The sequence below is a fragment of the Rhinoderma darwinii genome, chromosome 10, assembly GCF_050947455.1.
Source record: "Rhinoderma darwinii isolate aRhiDar2 chromosome 10, aRhiDar2.hap1, whole genome shotgun sequence".
NCBI lineage: Eukaryota > Metazoa > Chordata > Amphibia > Anura > Rhinodermatidae > Rhinoderma > Rhinoderma darwinii.
Window position 1 is genome coordinate 85,466,036 of NC_134696.1, and position 21,366 is coordinate 85,487,401.

At 44.2% G+C, this 21,366-nt stretch overlaps 1 protein-coding gene across 2 annotated transcripts in view; it reads left to right on the forward strand.

The window, feature by feature from the left end:
• Window positions 1-21,366, forward strand: part of BACE1 (beta-secretase 1) — a 37,434-nt gene that overhangs the window by 5,425 nt on the left and 10,643 nt on the right. For both annotated transcript variants that reach the window (XM_075840157.1, XM_075840158.1), the window contains exons 2-5: window positions 4,479-4,567; window positions 18,655-18,871; window positions 19,303-19,440; window positions 19,658-19,792. In XM_075840157.1, the coding sequence (XP_075696272.1) occupies window positions 4,479-4,567; window positions 18,655-18,871; window positions 19,303-19,440; window positions 19,658-19,792 (579 nt within the window). The remainder of the gene's footprint in view (window positions 1-4,478; window positions 4,568-18,654; window positions 18,872-19,302; window positions 19,441-19,657; window positions 19,793-21,366) is intronic.

A 21,366-nucleotide genomic window follows, 5' to 3' on the forward strand; every position in this document is an offset into this window, starting at 1 on the left:
GATTTTATTACATTTTTACAGATTTTATTAAGCTCTTTATATTTTACAAAGGCTACAGCTGTACCCTCAGATTTGTATTTTTTAAATGCCCTTTTTTTGTCATGTATTGCCCCTTTCACAGAAGGTGTAAGCCATGTGGGGTTTAATCTTAGTCGTTTATACTTGTTACCTATAGGAATACATTTTGCACTATAATTACTCAAAGTAGATTTGAAAATCTCCCATTTATCATTTGTTCCATTATTTGACATTAGTTCTTCCCAGTCCATATCCTGAATTGCAGCCCTCATCCTGGGGAAATTGGCTTTCTTAAAATTAAATGTTTTTGCCCTCCCAGCCTGTGTTTGTTTTTTACAGTATAGATAAAATGTAACTATATTATGATCACTGTTACCGAGGTTTTCACGAACATTGACATTCCCAACAAGATCTGCATTATTAGAAATGACCAGATCCAACAGAGCTTCACCTCTAGTCGGGTCTTCCACAAACTGGCACATAAAATTTTCCTGCAACAGGTTGAGGAAATGTCTCCCCTTTGCAGTTGAAGCTGAACCATGACACCAATTAATATCCCGGAAATTAAAATCTCCCATTATCACTACAGTACCCGCCTGTGCAGCCCGCTCCATCTGTTTATATAGCTGACCTTCCATCTCCTCAGTTATATTGGGGGGTCTATAGATTACACCAAAAGTAATTTTTTCAGTGTTTACCTCCCTTTCTAGTTCCACCCACAAGGTTTCAACTTCCTCACAGTCTTCACCCACTATTGTCTCTTTCACACTCGCCTTCATATAATTTCTCACATACAGACATACACCACCGCCTTTCCTATTTGCCCTGTCTTTCCGAAACAGTGTAAAACCCTGTAGATTTACAGCCCAGTCATTTCTGTCTCTGCTTCCCCACGGAAACTGCTGTTCTGAACAAAATGATAGCGCACGGAACAGCAGTTCCACGGGGAAGCAGAGACTCCTAGTATATAGTGATACCACCCCTTGCAGATTGCATCACCACCCACCCCTTGCAGATCGCATCACCAACCCCCCTTGAAGATCGCACCACAGTAGCTCTCACTAGGAACTGAATGAATCCCCGGCCAAAGAGTCGGCAACCTTTGGCCAGGGATTCTAGTGGCAGCTACAGTGACGATATCTACAAGGAAAAAGGGGAGGTGCGATCTACATGTGGGGTTGTGATCTACAAGGGAGTGGGAGTGCGATCTACATGTGGGGGTGCGATCTACAAGGGAGGGGGTTCTTGCAATCTACATGGGGGGTGGGGGTGCTATCTGCAAGGGGGTGTGGCACTACATGGGCACTTTGGAACCATATTGTGGGGTGGCACTCTCACTATATGTCGGCACTGTGACTAAATGTAAGAACTGTCACTACATGTGGGCACTATGTCACTATGTGTGGGCACTATGTCACTATGTATTTGTGCTGTGGCACTATGTGGGCCCTATGGCACTATATGTGTGAACTGTGGCACTGCCACTATATGTGGGCACTGTGGCACTACGTGCGCACTAGCTACAGGGACATTGCAGCACTATCTACATGGGCACTGATGTTTTCAGGGGATTGGGACAAAAAAAAACCCCTGACAAATGAGATCCATCCTTTTTTTTTCTTCTTTAACGGCCATGAAAAACGGATGGCAAATGGATGACGAAAGTCCATTAAAACCCAGACAGACGGACTAGAAATGGATGAAAATTTGGAGACACTGATGCAAAATGGACATGAAAAACCGACAATTGATCCGTTTTTAATGGCCATTTTTTTTTTCACTGTTGTGTGACTGCAGCTTAAATGCCTACGATGCCAGGAATCACTTTCACGTGTACAGTGGTCCGCCCGGGAAAGCCGGCTGACATATGGACCGTTTCTCATGGTCCAATCATGGACGTGTGAATCCGGCCTTAATGTAATTTATTTAACACCCCATCGCGGTTCCGGTTCTGCACAGGGTCCTGCTCAGACACCATAATGGATTACCCCAGAGTGACTGCTCGGAGCTATCTGTCTGACCCTGCTGCAATTTACACTGCTCTCACCGGCTGAGGGGGTGACGGGCAGAGGGGGGTGTTAGGGCACGCAGCGCTTTATTGATTAAAGATTCTGTCAACCTGTTCCCTGCCATGGAACACGGGATTTATAATCAATTATATAGACATTTTTCCAATTGTATTTCTGATAAAGTATTTGCAGAGGTTAAAAGTTGTGAAGTTACTTACAATTATAATAGTAATATATGTAGAAAAGTTATTTATATAAAGAAAAAAGTTTATTAAATCATCTCTTGGTATTACTGTTAAATGAGCGGAAAAAAATAAGAAAATCGAAGTGTTGAAAAAAATCTAGATTTTATTTTTTGGCAAAATCAACCAGCCCTAGCTGGAACTGATGTACAGTTTGTCCCAACCCCCTGAGTAGGTCACATGATGCACAAATACGGACAGTAAAATGACATGTCTTGAGTTTTTGCGGCTTGGACTCGCGGCCCCCACATAGATCCGTGAATATCGTGGTTGTGCGCATGGGGCCATATACATGAATCTCGACTTATTAGAACACAAGTATATAATCATGTATAATATAATAGTATATACAAAAGTACATATTGTCACCTCTGTGGGGTATGTGGACCCACTAGACCACTCTGCCGTAGCGGAGAAGAAGCTCGCCAAACAATAGTCAATAACAGTCACTCAGACAAGACTACCTGGGATGATGTGCTGGCACATGCTCGGAGTAGCAGACACGTGGCACAGGTGATGCTTGGCATGGCAGATGACACCGGATGTGGCAGATGAGGCACACGCGACTCCAACAATAGGCTTAGGAACAGGAACGAAACACTGCAACAGGATACGGGAAGCAGGAAACGGGAACACTGGGAGCGGGATACAATTAAGGGCCATTTGCATAGACGAACATGGGTAGACAACAACGCTCAGGCAAGGAGAGGAAGGGTAGAGCCGTTTTTAAAGTCTGGTGTGTTAGTTGGGAAACTTTAAAGACAGGTGCATGCGCTGGCCCTTTAAGGCCAGGAGTGAGCGCACGCGCACCCACCCTACAGGATACAGTAGTGTGCTCCAGCCGTGTGTGTCGACGTCTCTGAGGAGGGAGACGCCGACATGAAGATACAGCCCTGCGGTTGCGGCTGCTGGCAAGTGGGACGTGCCGGTGGTCAGCGACCGTGGGCATAACAGATATAATATAATAGTATATAAGTAATAGCACAAACATTGCTTGTAATATAATTGCACATAAGTAATAGTACATAAGCATTGTCCGTACACAGTTTCGTAGCTATATACAGGCGTACCTCAAATGACAAAATAAACTGCGGCCTGTGCACCATAAACTTTGCCAAAATCACCCAACCACATCCCCATTTAATGAAGTCTACGCTAAGTGTGCACTCTGAGGTAGGAGACCGAAAATCATGGATGTCTTAAAAAAGAGACTAATGGAAAGTATGGATTGAGAGAACTGGAGAGGTCAGGGAGGACTGCGGATTTCTACGTCTCGTACCTTACAGTTTTGTATTAGATTACTGCTGGGAGTGGAGGGTAAAATGAAACCCACTCACCCTGTAATATCACATTAACGCAATGGAAATTTCCTGTATCTTATCTTCACTATCCGAAGTTATGAACTGTGTTCACACTGGTATTTGGAGGTCATCAGGTTTTTGTTGTTTACTTTAGAATGTTGCTGCATATGACATATCTATCAGTTTCTCACCAATTTCTGACCAGTTTTCCTATCCCTCATGATCCTGCTTGTCGTCCATTTCTTATAATTGTCACAATTTCAGTTCCAGTGTTATGAATCCGGAACGTTCCCCCTGTTTCGTGTAAATGGAAATGGTTCAGAAATGAATGGCAATGTGTTGTTATCCTTTTCCCATCAGCCTCGATACAATTTAGTGTGGTCAGATATTTAACCATTAAAAGACCATTGGCCCAAAACCGGTTCTGAAATGGAGAAATCTGTGACTATTGAGAGTCGAAACGTTCAGGCCGGTGGTTGCGTTGGTGTAATGGTGTATTGAACACTTTCGTGGCCTTTTAATAATAATGAATCATTGTTTAATAGTCCCAACTTACCATAGTACTGTTGCGGACCACAAGCATCCCTTCAATTTCTAATGGCTACTGTTATTTTAAGATTTCTGCCCCCTCTTCTTGATAATCCAAAGACAGTAGAACAGAGGTCAGATCAAAGGGAGTAACAAATGATCTGACAACGCAGTGTTTATTTGTATCCTGTAACCATTGAGACACATAGGTCTGCCTAGGAGCTGTGTACCCAAAACGGTAGAATGTTTTTAACCGATAATAAAAATTGGTTGCACATGGACTTTAATGACATTATATGGTCATTTATTAATTGTTAAAATGTGAGCTATAATAATTCAATTATTGTGAGTTTTTATTGTTGGTTGTCCTTATTTTACAGCTTAACATTCTAGTGGATACGGGCAGCAGTAACTTTGCAGTGGGTGCCGCCCCCCACCCTTTCCTGAAAAGATACTATCATCGACAGAGGTTAGTGATATGTTATCATTCATTGTAATCGAATTAAAAAATGACCATAGTATGCAGTGCCCAATAATGAAGTGCGAGGGTATGTTCACACGGCTTATTTTCGAAAAATCGGAAGCAGATCGCCTCCAACAATCTGCCCATTGATTTCAATGGGAAAAACGGCTTTCTGTTCCAAGAGGCCATTTTTTTTACGCGGCTGTTTTTAAAAATGGCCGCGTAAAAAAACGCCCGCAAAAAAGAAGTGAATGTCATTGACTCTATAGAAAAACAGCTCCAAAAACAACCGTGAAAAATGCGAGTTGCTAAAAATCGGCTGAAAATCAGGAGCTGTTTTCCCTTGAAAACAGCTCCGTATTTTCAGACGTTTTTTGTTAAACGTGTGAATAGGGTCCTATTACACAGCCCGATTTGGACCGTAAAAATGAGCGCCGATCAACGAGATTGCTCGTTTGCTCCTTTCGCAAGGAACAATGATTGGTTATGTATGGGGACGAGCGATCGTTACTTATACATTTCCATCATGTCGGCAGCACATCTCCCTATTTACAAAGATAATACTTCTTGCTGCATAAATGAGCAGATCGATCGTTGCATTTACTGTTAGGCTATGTTCACACGCTTAGCAAAAAACGGCTGAAAATACGGAGCTGTTTTCAAGGGAAAACAGCTCCTGATTTTCATAAGTTTTTTAATTAACTAGCGTTTATCACAGCGTTTTTTACAGCCGTTTTTGGAGCTGTTTTTCTATAGAGTCAATGAAAAAGTGCTTCCATGTGGTGCGCGTGATTTTCACGCACCCATTGACGTCAATGGGTGCGTGATGGGCGAACAACGCACAAATATAGGACATGTCGTGAGTTTTTCGCAGCGGACTCACGCTGTGTGAAACTCACGGACAATCTGCACGGCCCCATAGACTAACATATATCTGTGCGCGGCGCGTGAAAAGCACGCACGTTGCACGGACGTATATCACGTTCGTCTAAATAAGCCCTAAGTGTAAATTCACATGTAGCATAAACACTGCAGCTTTTCCGCAACGTATTTCGTTGCAGAAAATACGCAGCATAATATAGTAGTAGTAGTAGAGTGAATGAGATTTGAACAAATCTCATCCACACGCTGCGTACATGAAAAGCGGAAAAAAAAAACGCTGAAATTGACTTTCTGTATCATGTCTATTGTATTTGCGTAATCGCAACTCAGAAGAAAAATAAATGTATATGCTTACTCAGAATTCTCTGCTTCTTCGTCCAGCCCGGCCTCCTGGGATGACGTTTCACAGGCTGCAGCGGTCACGTGGGATAAACAGTCATCCCAGGAGGCCGGGCTGCAGGACGGCAGAGGGACACATCGCCATGGCTTTGTTTTTTAACGTGCAGTTTTCCGCAGCGCACATTCCGGCCGAAAAACTGCACCACAATTTGGTGCGTTTTTATCGGACAGAATTCCCTGCAGTGACCAGGGCAGAAACGCTATGTGCTTTTACACAGCGTATCCATCCTGTGTGAACATACCCTTATACTGCATTTTTTTTAATGCGTATTTAGGCGCGTTTTTTACATTTCGGTGTGGTTTTTGGTGCGTTTTGTTTTTATAAACTTGTCCGATACGAGACTGAGAAGGAAATGCATGTTACCGTAAATTGACCTGCTGCAGATTTTAAGGTCATTTTATGTGCGGGAAAATTCTGCAACGTGTAGATGAGATTACTTGAAATCTCATTTACTTTGCTGGTACTATATTACGCTGTAGATTTGTCGCAGAAAAATTTGCATGGAAAATCTGCACATAATATGCATTGTGTGCACGTGGCACAGCCTATAATGGATTGGGTTTTCCAATGCATTTTTTTTAAGTAAAATTTTTTTATGAGTAAAATACCTGTGGAACTAAATAAATAAAGTTAACATTTTTTGATAAAAACAAAGTTACATAAGTGAAGAAAAAAATTATTTTATTCAATTAAAATATATTTTTTTCCCTTTTATTGAGGAAATGTCATAATATACACATTGTGGTATTAATGTTATTGTAACGCCCCATACAGTACATTAAAGGGGTTATGTGGGGACATTGTTCTATGCTTTTTAAATTTACGCCATTCACGGTGCTGCGCGAATAACGTTACCTTTTCTATGGGTCGGTGAGATCACGGCGCTGCGCTCTATGTAATCGCTGTACTACTGCTACTACTTGTACAAAGAGAACAGCGAGGCCGGTCACATGACAAAGACTCGTGTCGTCATGAAGGAAGCCTGTGCCGCTAGATCTCCGGTCCGCCGCCAGCGCTATAAAAATCTATTAAAATTTCATAATTGGAGCGACGGGGGACTCGAATGTATATTAGCGAGTGTAATCACATACTGCAGTGACTACACTGCAAACACTTTTCGCTCCCCACATAACCCCTTTAATTTAATATTTAATTTCTACCTCATGGTGAGCACCATAAAATGTCATATTTGCTTTTTTTGGTCATTTTCCACTTCCCTTTCATTGCTTCATACTGTGAAACGCTGACACACTTGTAGCGGCGTCTCACGGAATTACAGTCTTCTCCCCTTGATGTGAAATATTCCCCCGGCTGTTGCTATTGGTCAGTCAGCTCCACTTATTAACAAGGTAGCTGTGTTGTTCCATCTATAGTCACTGTGGGCACTACGGTTGTCACGATACCAGAATTTGTACTTCCATACCGAAACTTCGTGTAGTATTGCGATACTCGATACCAAAACGATACTATGCCAACAGTAATAATAAAAAAAATGTTTTTCCATTTTCTGATGAGGCACGTGGTGTGATGAATTTTGAACCTCCATGTGCCTCACAGTAATACTAATTAACCCCATCATGTTACTCAGTCATAATGGACAACATTAGGTTAATGTGTGAGGTACATGATGGGGTTAATTACTATTAATGTGAGGCACATGGAGGTTCAAAATTCATAACACCTCGTGCCTCACATTAATAAGTGAAAGAAGGCAGGTTTTTAACGTAATACAGCGCAAACATGAATGACGCTATAAATGTGTTATTACGGTCGCAACGATACCGAATGTGTACATCTTATGTATTGAGACTATGTTTATTGTAAAAAATCTGTGTTTTTTTAAATGTAATATTGCCTATTTATTTATTTTTTTTGCTTTTTTCTTTTAACTTTAATGTACTGGTATACAGTATATCTATATACTGATAGTACACAGGCAGTTGTTAGGACATATCTCAGTATGCCCTAACAACAGGAAATATCGTCAGACAGCCCTGGGGTCCTTCAATGGACCCTGGGCTGTCTGCCCATATATGGTATGTCCCTCGATCACTTTACAGGGATTCCCCATGACGCGATCCAAAGGGCATCCCCCCTTCTCATTCACCCCTTGAATGCTGCGGTCAGCTTTGATCGCAGCATTCAGGGAATAGCGGTAGAGATGAGAGGTTTGTCTGATCTCCGCCGTTAGAGCGGGGCTGCGGCTGTGTAATACAGCCATTGCCCCACACCTGACAATAAGTGCGCGCGCACGGTCAGCATGAGGAGATGCGGCCGGCGCTGCACTAATGAGCGGCGGCGCAGGCACGAAAGACAGAACATGGGGGTGATTTGCATCACATCATGCTGACCGCGCACTTGTCAGGACTCACAGAGTGGATCACACAGCCGCAGCCCCGCTCTCATACATTCATGTATTACAATACTGAGCTGTGTGGCCACACAGCTTAGAATAGAATTACAAGAAATAACGGTATTGAACCGTTTGAGGGTGCAAGGTATCGAAACAGTATCGAAGTTTCAATGCATCGTGCAACCCTAGTGGGCACTACATCAAATGTACAACGTTTAAAAACCCCCACTAAAAACATATTTTTCCATTGCCTTCCAAAAATAATACTAAAAGTTAATCAGTAAGTCCCATGTACCCTAAACTGGTAGCAATGAAAACGACATTTTGTCCCGCAAAAAACAAGCCCACGCACGGCTACATCGATTGATGGAAAAATAAAAGGTCTGTCTCATGGATTGCGGTAATTCAAAAACAAAATATTTTAGTTCAAAAGTGTTTTTATTGTGCAAACATAGCAAAACATAAAACACCTATACATTTTGGTATCGCCTTAGGCTTCGTTCACATCCACGTCAGGACTCCGTTCATGGGTTCCGTCGGACCTTACCATAGGTTTCCAATTGCATCACTATTGATTTCAATGGTGACGGATCCGGTGCAAATGGTTTCCGTTTCTAACCGTTGTGTAAGGGTTCCGTTGCTTTGACGGAATCAATAGCGCAGTTGACTACGGTATTGATTCCGTCAACAAAAAACTGAATACTTACACAACGGTGGCAAACAGAGACCATTTGCACCGGATCCGTCACCATTGAAATCAATAGTGATGCAAACGGAAACCTATGGCCCTCATACAGCTATGTCGACGGAAAAATCAAAAAGTTATGGCTCTTTGAATGTGACGATGGAAAAACGTAAAAAAATTGTCATTAAGGCTTAAAATTGGCTGGTCGCTAAGGGGTTAATAATATCGTAAGAACAACAGTTCTAAAGTACAACTGGCAGACATTATACATATTGGGCAAGATGCACTATTTATAGTTCACCGAAATGCTCAAATTGAGTAAAAAATGGACACACATGCCAAGCTCCACTTTTATGACTCGTTAGAGAAGTGGGCATGGCTTAGAGGAAATGGGTGTGGCTTAATATACGACAAATCGCACCAAAAAAACTGACTGCAATGTAGCTGCTACCATCACACCTTTTAGGAGCCCATACATTCTAGTCCCTGCATACTGAACTATGTCCAATGATCAATAACACTTTGAGGGTATGTTCACACGCCCTATTTACGGACGTAATTCGGGCGTTTTAGCCCCGAATTACGTCCGAAAATGCGGCTCAAAAGCATCGGCAAACATCTGCCCATTCATTTGAATGAGTCTTACGATGTTCTGTGCCGACGGTCAATTTTTTTACACGCCGCTGTCAAAAGGCGGCGCGTAAAAAAGACGCACGCGTCAAAGAAGTGTCTGTCACTTCTTCAGACGTAAATGGAGCCGTTTTCCATGGACTCCATAGAAAAACAGCTCCAATTACGTCCGTAATGGACGCAGCGAAAGACGCCTGCACATGCCATTACGGCTGAAATTACGGTGCTGTTTTCTCCTGAAAACAGCACCGTAATTTCAGCCGTAACGGACGCTGCCGTGTGAACATACCCTGAAACGACAAATGTCAGAGATAATACCAATGATATAATATTGATAATTTAATTATACATGAAACATGAAAATTACGCTGCAGATTCAATATTTTCTTGTAGGTGCTACCATCAAAACCTCAAAGGAGCCCATACATTATAGACACAACCAGGATCGGTAGATATTGTGCCGGGACCGCAGGGCTGCAGAATTAGATGTCACTAAAACACCTGCTCATTGGCTGATTGTACTAGTGACGTCCTATACTGCTGCCTAGCGGTTCCAAAGGCCGAAGGCAGCACACGTCCTGCTGACACTGCTCCGCTACCCAGGTGGGAAGCTGCGGCAGTACAGTTCTGGAAAGGGGGTGCGGCAACTGTTACGGTAACACATTTTTTAAATTTTTTTTATAGAGTTGCAACCCTTCTCGTGCTCGTGAGCTATAGGCCCTAATTTACAGAGCCCTGTATTCTGCCTCTAGCACAGCAGACAAAGGCTATTGTAAAACAGCCTCTATCTGCTGGAGAGCCGTTGGGAATTTGATTTGATCCCTCCACAGGTTCTCTGCTCTATGCTTATTATTATTATTATTATTATTATTATTATTATCATCGGAGAATGGGAATGATTGTGATAGCAAAATTATATAAGAGAATTGCTGTACTTTCCATTTCTTGCAGAAAATATATACCGGCCACTTTATTAGAGACTCCCATCAGCAATTTGTAGGGGCATAGATTCCACTAGGTGTTGAAATTGTTCTGCAGGAATATTGGGCCATGCGGACAGGAATTCTTGCAGTTGCCCCTAAAGTGTCCTTCTGCTATATGGTCGTCTGCTGGGATAGCCCATCTGTGCTAAGGACTGACGAGTTGTACGTCCCGCCACGTTTTTCGGAGCACCAGCGTTGTATTTGGCAGCAATTTACTTAATTTTTGACATCCTCCTCTTCTATACACACACACATGAGTGTAACTATAGCTGTAGTAGCAGCTATGGGGCCCAGAGGTTCAATTAGGTGCAACAACATTGTTCCTTTTAGTGGGTTGGTGGCTTTTGGCTACTACTTTATGGATTCTCCGATATATGGCGCTATTGTCCTTACTTTTAATTATTGGTACTTATGCTGCTGTTTCAGTTTCAAGTCACTAGGTGGTGGGGGCCCATCTAATTTTGCTATGGGACCAAATAAATTCTATTTATGACCCTATACGGGCTGTGGCCATAGACGTTACAGTATCCCCCCTCTTACACCCCCTCTTCTTGGGACCAGAGCGGGAGAGAAATTTCCTCATGAGGACAGGGGCATCGATGTTCTCCTCTGGTTCCCAAGACCTCTCTTCTGGACCGAACCGCCTCCAATCCACTAAATAAAACGTCCTTCCTCCCACCTTCTTGGTGGCCACAATCTCCCTTACTTCAAAATTCCCGGATGAGCCACCAGGGACCACTGCGGAACTAGGAGTCCTGGAGTAGCGGTTCAGGACCACGGGTTTCAGCAAGGAGACATAGAAGGAGTTAGGGATCTTGAGGGTAGGAGGCAGCCGCAGCTTGTAAGACACCGGGTTGATCTCTAGCAGGATTTTGAAGGGTCCGAGGAACCTAGGGGCAAATTTGCAGGACGGCACCTTCAGCTGAATATTCCTTAAAGACAAGCAGACCTTTGTACCTGGAAGAAACTGAGGAGGAGCCCGTCTTCTTGTATCTGCCTTTCTCTTCATGCGGTCCACCGCCAGCAGGATAGAAGATCGCGTCTGTTGCCTTATTTGCAGAAAGTCCCTGAAGGTAGCGTCAGCTGCAGGCATCTGGGACATAGTAGAGACAGGAAGAGGTATACGAGGATGTTGGCCGTAGACGATGAAGAACGGACTGGAAGTGGTGGACTCACTAGTGTGGTTATTATAGGAGAACTCTTTCCACGGGAGCTTCACCAAGTCATCATGCCGCCTGGAAACAAAGTGATGCAGATAGTTCTCCATAATCTGCTTAACCCTCTCGACTTGCCCATTGGACTGGGGATGATAGGCCGAAGAGAAGTCCAACTTTACACCGAGGAGACCGCAGAGTGCTCTCCAAAACTTTGAGGTGAACTGGAATCCTCGGTCCGAGACAATATGCAGGGGCAAGCCGTGCAGACGGAAGATTTGTTGAATGAAGAAGTCAGCCAATCGCGTAGCAGAAGGCAGACCGGTCAAGGGAATGAAATGAGCCATCTTAGAAAATCGATCCACCACCACCCAGATCACACTGCAACCCGCAGAAGGAGGAAGATCCGTGACAAAGTCGATTGCAACATGCTGCCAGGGAGCAACGGGCACAGGCAGTGGTTGGAGCGGGCCAGCAGGTCTGGAGTGAGCAACTTTATTTGCTGCACATACCGTGCATGAGGAGACAAAGTTCATAACGTCTTTGGGCAGCGTGGGCCACCAGAACTGGCGGGCGATTAGATCTTGGGTCTTGCAAGCACCCGCGTGACCTGCCAGCTTGGAACTGTGACCCCAGCGAAGGATTCTTCCTCTGTCTGCCAGACGCACAAAAGTCCTTCCCGGAGGAATGTCTCTAACTTGCAGGGGGTTCACAGAGAAAATGCAGGAAGGGTCAATAATATTCTGTGGGAGCTCCACAGTGTCCTCAGTTTCAAATGACCTAGACAAGGCATCGGCCCTTACATTCTTGTCGGCAGGTAGGTAGTGGAGTTCGAACCGGAACCGAGCAAAGAACAACGACCACCTGGCTTTACGAGGATTCAACCGCTGGGCCCTCTGTAGGTAGGTCAAGTTCTTGTAATCCCTGAAGACCAGGATAGGATGGACTGCGCCTTCCAGAGGATGTCTCCACTCCTGCAGAGTCAGCTTGATGGCCAGTAACTCCTGATCCCCAATTGAGTAGTTGCGCTCTGCAGAAGAAAACAGCTTGGAATAGTAGCCACATACCACAGCCTTGCCTTTTGAACCTCTCTGGAACAACAGTGCCCCAGCACCAACTGAGGAAGCGTCCACCTCTAAAGAAAACTGTGGGGATACATCAGGGTGGTGAAGAATAGAGGCTGACGGGAAGGCTTTTTTTAAGGATTTAAATGCGGCTTCTGCCTCCGGAGTCCACCCTTTGGCATTCATCCCCTCTTTAGTGAGGGTAGAAATGGGAGCAGTCAAAGATGAGAAGTTGGGAATGAACAGCCGGTAGAAGTTGGCGAATCCCAGGAAGCGTTGTATGGCCCTTAAGCCTTGGGGGTGTGGCCACTCCAGGACAGCCTTTGCCTTCTCAGGGTCCATCTTGAGGCCCTGATCGGAGATTATATAGCCCAGGAAGGGTAGAGACTTTTTTCTCAAACACATACTTCTCCAGCTTGGTATAAAGATGATTCTCTCTTAAATGAAGCAACACCTGGCAGATATGACTCTGATGAGTTACTGGATCTGGGGGAAAAAAATCTAAATGTCATCGCGATACACCACAACACAAACATAAAGGAGATCACGAAAAATGTAATTGACAAATTCTTGAAACACTGCAGCGGCGTTACACAGGCCGAAGGGCATAACTATGTATTCATAGTGCCCATCACGATTATTAAAAGCAGTCTTCCACTCGTCACCTCGACAAATCCGGATCAGATTGTAGGCCCCCCCACTTGCATCGGAACCTCGGACAAAGCTGTATAAGGAGGCAATAGGGGTTGCTGGAAGTTGGGCTCCAGTCTAGGAAGCCGTCTTTCCTGACGAACTTCATGAGATCTCCCCCTCAGCCTTATGTCCACCCGAGTGGCTAGCAGAATCAAGTCGTCCAAGGCAGGTGGCAGATCTCGAGCAGCCAGTTCGTCCTTGATCTCGGACGATAGACCATGCCAATGCCAAAAGGATGCCACCAAGGCCTCATTGTTCCAGGATAGTTCTCCTGCCAAGGTCCGGAACTGAATTGTGTATTCGCCCACAGAGGTGTCCTCCTGGCGAAGGTTAAAGATAGCAGTAGCTGCCGAAGAGACTCGTTCTGGCTCTTCGAACACAGTCTGGAATAACCGCACGAACCCCTGGAAGTCTTGGGTCTCGGGTCCCTGATGCTCCCAGGTAGGGTTTGCCCATGCCAGGGCTTTGCTGGCAAGTAGAGACACAATGAAGGTGATCTAGGTTCTGTCCGACGGAAATGCTCGGGCGTGCAGGGTAAAATGGATATAGCATTGGTTCAGAAACCCCTGACACGTACAAGCTTCTCCATAGAACGGAGAAGGTAATGGCAGCAAGAACTGAGGATCTGAGCCGGAACTGCGAGGAGGTGTAGCAGGAGGGTCGATCTGAGGATCTTGCTCTTGCATAGAGGCAGGAGGAGAAGCAGCTAGCGTCCCTAGCTGCTGTGCCATGGAGTCCACTGCCACAAGAAGTTGATCCTGTCTAGTACGGAGATCCTGCAGGTCCGCCTGCATGGCTTGGAAGGGTGACATGCCCTTGAATTGACCAGCGGAGTCCATGGCCTGAGCGTACTGTCACGATGCGGGGTGTGGACCCACTGGGCCATACCACGTAGCGGGATGGCAGCTGGCCAAACAAGTAAAGTACAGAGTCTATAGTCCAGAGAGGATACCTGAGGCAATGTAGACCGTAGCAAGGCAGGCATGGCTGGGACCAGGCGGTAGGTAGACGTCAGGCGTGGCGTAGCAGAACAGGTGTGGAATGCAGCACAACACGGCAACAGCTCAGCACGGCACTAGATCAGGATAGCACGGGAACAGGATACAGGAACAGGGAACACTAGGAAACTGGAAGATACTAGGGGACCATTAACAAGACAAACTTTGGGTAACGAACAATGCTCAGGCAAAGTACAAGAGGGCAGAGCCTCTTTTATAGCCCAGAGCATTCTGGGCTAGATTGCAGACCTCCTGCAATTATGCGCGCACTGGCCCTTTAAGACCATGCACGCGTGGGTGGGTGCGTGCTCCCTCCGGAGACAGTCTCGATACCCGGAAGTGAGTGCCGGCGCCTCACAGGAGGACGACGCTGCAAGGAACTTGGATGCCCATGGCCACGGCCGTCGAGGGGTAAATCAGAACGACAGGCCGTGGCCATAGACGTTACAATATTAAATTAGAATACTGTTGGATAGAAGTACAGCAGGGGGGTCCAGTGCAAAAACAGTATATGAACCCCTTGCTCGCCAACAGATCATCTTAGATCACTTCCCTCATGTCTCTCTAACAAACCCCTCATGAATAAGCCAATTTCTCTGATAAGTTGCTATCCACCCATTACTGAGAGCCATGAATTTTATTATCTCAGACAATTACATGCAATCTAATAGACAGAATGATGCCCTATTATTTTACTTTTAGGTGGCAGAATGCCCAATTATCTATAGGGCCCCCTGTGCAGCTATATTGCTTGCACGTATGGTATTTCACCCCCTTCTTTATCTATAGAGTAGGATGACTAACACCTAATATCATTCTCAACAGGTACATTCTGATTGTCAGATGTTTAAAGAGTTAAAATATTCGGATAGTGATATGAGACAGATGGAGTGCCAAGTAGCTATGGAAACCATAGCAAACAGCAGCTGGTGAGCTTGTCATTATCTATACCAGCGCTGTGTATACTAATTACTATATTAGTGGCACCAAAGTGATTAATATGAATTATTTGGGTCAGTGGTAGACACCCTTGGTGAGGCCAGTGGCGGATTAAGTAGACCATGGGCCCTGGGCTGTTACCCAAACTTGGGCCCCCCTTCCTCACCGCCGCCCTGCCGCGCCGTAACTATTTTTAACACTACCTTTTTGGGCAAGCATTAACAGTGTTACGATTTCCCTTGTCACGGGCTGTGTCCCTACATACTGACAGTATCACACTGTGCAGGAACACAACCTCCTGACAAGGGGAATTGTCTATCAGTCCTGGACTGCAGAAAGACTTTTTGTGAAATACAAGGATTTCCTATAGTAAACATGTCAGGAAAGGTGACAGATTCTCTATAAATCTAGTGACTCACAGGTGACGACGTCTCAGATTCTAGTAGTTTTTTTCCTCTTTTCTTCACCATCCGGTCCAGCGCTCATGACGACTTCTCCCGGCCATGACTCATTTCTGCAGAATTTGCCACTCAGACGTCTCCTCACTTTTCCAACATTTCCACACCTATAAACGAAAATAAAGTTATCATAGTGCCACATAGTGTACCCCTAAATATAATAGCACCAAACACTGCGCGCCTGAATATAATAATACCACACACTGTAAAACACCACATACAGACAGCCCCCTGTACATAGTGCCACACACAGCCCCTGTAGATATTACACACTCCCATAGATATCGCCATACACAGCCCCCTCTATATATCACACATCCCCCTCGTAGAGAGCGTTACACACAGCCCCCTATAGATAGTGCCATACAGCCCCCCTGTAGAGAGCGCCACACAGCCCTCCCCCTCTTGTAAATAGCACCAAAAAGCCCCCCCTATAAAGAGCGCCACACACATACCACTGTGGATAGCACTACACAGCCCCCCTTGTATATAGTGCCACACAGCGCTCCCCCTTGTATATAGTGCCACACAGCGCTCCCCCTTGTATATAGTGCCTCACAGCGCTCCCCCTTGTATATAGTGACTCACAGCGCTCCCCCTTGTATATAGTGCCACAAGGTTATGTACACATTTAAAAACTTTATATTATATATATATATATATATATATGTATATATATATAGTATGTGTGTGTATCAGTGTGATTGATTGATTTTATTAAAAAATATTTTTACTTTTTGAGATACAGCTGCTTTGTATACTGTATCCGTCAGGTCAGGACTGACAGGATCAGTGACCCGCAGGATCCACCTCAAATCTATCACATTTAAGATTATAATTTAGCGCAGGGCCCGTTTCACTGATCCCGTCAGTCCTCCTGATACAGGATACAAAGCAGCTGTATCTCAAAAAGTGAAAATATTTTTTAATAAAACGTAATTACAAAGTTGCCCCAAACACACATTTTTATTAAAAAAAAATAAAACCGACGTGATTTTTGCGACGTTTTTTCCGTAGACAATGCAGGTTTCGTTTTTTTAGCGTTTTTATGCACACCTTTTTTGCTATTTTAGAATTTTTATTCATAAAGTTTGAAAATAATAGTAAAAAATAAGCTTTTTTTACGTTTCAGCTATTTTTTTTTTGGTAATAACATAGTTTTACCCTAAAATAGACCTTTTATTTGTAATAGTCATTGTCTACCGTAAATTTTAATATATTACATGTCTATATTAGGGTAATTGGGTCAGCGCTAGCGTTACAACAATGGCGGGGGGGGGGGCGACGTTTTTTTTTGGGGTGGGTATTTTATGTGTATTTATTATTTAATTTTTTTTTGCACTTTACTATTTTTTATTACTATGGTCTGTTCCTCAAAGGTCAAAAAAGACCTTTGGGGAACTTTATATATATTTTTTCTTTGTTTTACACCATGTTTTTCCACTGTAAGTGGGACTGCACAGCAGCCCCAGTTACAGGGGAAATCAGCCCTCTCACAGCGACGATTGTCACTAATAGGGCTGTGCTGGGTCTAGTAAGACCCAGCAACAGTCTGCCACTAACGGCACCCGGCGATCATGTGACCAGTCACATGATCACCGGGAGGAATAGAGACAGCGCCGCTGCTGCTGTCTCTATTCCTTTACACAGCGTTCATTGAGCGCTGTGTAAAAGACATCAGAGAAGACAGAAGCAGCGAAAGCTGCTCCTATCTTCTCCTCAGGGTCCCCGGCAGTCACTGACAGCCGGAGACCCGACATTCAGCTGCCCGATCGCGCGGGCAGCAAGTTAAAACCCGAGCCATAGAAAGTAGAGCCGTAGAAAGTCTATGGCTCGGGTTTTAAGGACCCGTCCCTGACCGCTGGCCGTAAAAATACAGCCAGCGGTCGGGAACCAGTTGGGCAGGAGGATAAGCCTGTACTGACCTCAGCGCCGGTGACCGCCCGCCCGGCTCTTCTCTTGCTGCTTTGGAGTAACAGAACAGCCGTCCGTCGCTGTTCTGTTACTCAATGGCGGCGGCCCGCACTTGTCAGGGAGGCGTGTCCTACCCCTTTCCCGGCCAATTCCCTGCTCCTCCTCATCTTCGGCAGTTAGCAGCGCTAGCCGCTGAATAGATTTAGGAGATGATGTGCGGTTCGGGCTGCCATGGGCCCCCTGGGAGCCTCGGCCCCGGGCGGCCGCCCGAAACGCCCATATGATAATCCGCCACTGGGTGAGGCACAGATCTCTTGTAATAATACAGATGGTTCTTAAGATCCACCGTGATATTGTAGGTCTGCAAATGTTTTCTCAAAAAAATTTGAAGAATACTTTCAAAGAAGTACCAGTTTGTTTGACTAGAGGAGGGAAGAATGTGTCAGTCAGCATGGTAAAAAACAGATGTTTCCTGTGTACTATCGTAATAAAAATTGCATTGTTTTAGTCCAAATTTGTGGACTTAAGTGGTCCCATTGTTGGGCTAAGACATCAGTGATCTACTCACGAACTGTCAACGATCTACTTAAAGATCTAAGACATCAGTGATCTACTCACGAACTGTCAACGATCTACTTAAAGATCTCGATCTCCTGGTTGCCTACCTAGGATTTAGGTAAACTAATGTCATTGATGACAAGGGTGGTCATCATAGTTTTTGTTTTTGAATCTAGATGTATTTCGGGATACTTTTAGGAGGGGATTGAACTAAGATGGTGAATTAGGACTGTATTGATTTTTCTCTACTTGAGAAAGATTAGAATTTCTCTTTCTTTAAAGATCTTCCTAACTGTGCCCATTGAACGACCCTTGTTGGGTCATACTAGGCTCCTGTGTATATTATATAGAGCTCTCAGACTCTCTTGCTATGCGTTTACAGGTCCAGGACATATCGGGATGTCCGAAGAGGAGTGTATGTTCCATACACTCAGGGGAAATGGGAAGGAGAATTGGGTACAGATTTGGTTACAATCCCACATGGTCCCAATGTCACCATCACAGCAAATATTGCAGCCATAACTGACTCTGATAAGTTCTTCATCAATGGCTCCAACTGGGAAGGAATTTTGGGACTTGCATATGCGGAGATTGCTAGGGTGAGTAAGAGAGAATATTTTTTAAGTTGTACCATTTTTGACACATCATTGCATCAAAAGGAATTTAGCATAAGTTTAACAAACAACTTTATTTTTGGAGATTGACATAAGAGTGGTGGACTGAAATAGGAAAACCTTTGTGTTTTATCAACTTTAGAGCAAGGACCAATTTATTTTTGGGTTGGTGGCCAAAAAGGAAACAAGAACTGTAGTTCTCTACAAGGCGTACAGTTGGTTGAGTCACGGGGGTGTTCATCATTAAAACATAACCTTTTTGTGTATGAAGTTTAAGGTGAAACGTTCCAATATTCATCTGATCATAACCAAATCTACACGTCTATGGCCGACTTAAGTGGCAGACTTGTTTTCCATCTGGAAAGGAAAAGGTATTTCTAGAATTGAAATTCATATTCCTCCCAATTTTCTTCCAGCCTGATGACACACTGGAACCTTTTTTCGACTCTCTTGTAAAGCAAACACGTGTCCCAAATATCTTCTCACTGCAGTTGTGTGGGACGGGATACCCCATCAAGGAGGGCAACATGTCAGCCTCAGTGGGAGGAAGTATGGTGAGAACAATAGTATTCCCATTACACTTATTCTGGTTTATAGCGATAACATGAGTCAAAGATTTTGTTTTGATCATTTACCATAAAAAGAAGTTACAGCTGGACTCATGAATGTATGAGAGAAAAATTCACATTATATTATATTATAGTATAATTTAATTAACTATTCTAGAGGTCATGAAGAAGAATTAAATCTGAATGTACTCTGTTTCTCTAGGTCGTTGGCGGGATTGACGAATCTCTGTATGTAGGTAATATATGGTACACACCAATAAGAAAGGAGTGGTACTATGAGGTCATCATTGTAAAGATTGAAATCAACGGACAGGATCTGATGATGGACTGTAAGGAGGTGAGTGTTGTGAACTGATGGAGGTGCGTAGTGGTACCTCCTGTCTTCGGGAGTACCACTACTGACTAGTAGTAAGATAAGTCAGGTGTATATGTTAATGAGACAATACTTACACATCTAGAAGTATTAACCCGTTAGTGACCGCCCCATAGTGTTTTTACGATGGCCACTAACCGGCTTTATTCCAATGCATAGGCCTTTTTACGGCGCTGCATCGGAATAAGTAAACAGAGCAGGGAGCCGTTAAATGAATGGAGAGAAGTGTATGACGTTGATTGGTCAGCGTCATACACTTCTCTCCACAACGCCCACTTGGTCATAAAGTAAAAACACGCCCAGTTGTCTATCAAGAAAGTCATTAGCAAAAAGCTAAAAAAGATCATAACTTGCTCAAAATTGATCGTTAATCTACATTACAGCGCCGAACACATCATGTACAATATAGGCCACTTATAATGTGGTGACAGAGCCTCTTTAAACTGCGCCCCAATCCAGGCTCCTGCTTATCCTGGTAAGGTTAAGGGTGGACACATCTGTACAAAGCAATGAAGCGAAGTATAAAGGAGATGTCAGTATAACGTGGTATGAAAGAATGTCAAAAAGTATTCCAGATTCTAATTTTTCAATGATTATTATCAAAAACTTTATTATAGTAGTCAGAATTATGTATGATGAAGAGATTTAGTGTTCCAAAGTGTTCCAAAGTCAATCCTTGGAGTATAAATTAAATGACAAATGTATTTTGAGTAGGCAGCGCTCCAGGAGATTGATTTCTGCTTTGCTTGCTAAAAGTATAGGAAATTTTTTGAACATGATGTTTAAGACTTTAGTTGATCGAGTGAAAAGATCAGTAAACACTTAGAGGCATTGTTTCCATTATTTGACATTTTTATTTTCAGTGACAATTTGTTTGTCAGGGCGCAGCTTGCCATATTCGGGGTTTGTCAGAATATACTAAATTTCCAGAATATTTCCTGTATACTGGCTTCACTATAAGGACTAAAGTGAGGACAGTATAGAGGGAGGGATTTGCCCACAACAGTGATCTCAGATACTATTTGCAGTTGAAGTTACAATTTTTAACAAACCTGTATAACCCCTATAATCCAGATCAGACCCCAAAATTATTCCAGACCCCAGACCAGACCCCAAAATTTAAAACCACAAAATTCAGATTCCAAACCCCAGACCAGACACTAAAATTTGCGGGACCGTGCCCTGGGCAAGTCTGGTTTAGTTGGCGACTAGCCGAGAGGGCTCAGGCCCTGGGACAGTAATTAAAGGGATTGTCTGGGCACAAACTCGTTATTCATATTGATGACCTATCCACAGGATATCAGCGTGGGGTCCGACACTTGGACCAGCACCAATAACCTTTACCGGCTTCCTCCGGACACCGGATGTTATGCAGCGGTTGGTGCCGGAGGCACAAGGCTCCGTACACTGTATAGCGGCCGTGCTGCAGAACTGCATCTCTGTTCCTATTCAATTGAATCGCCAGCGGTAGTCAGCTGTATATTACAGCTGACACTCTGCTGCAAGGCCAGGACCGGAGCTATCCTCCGATCCGGCCG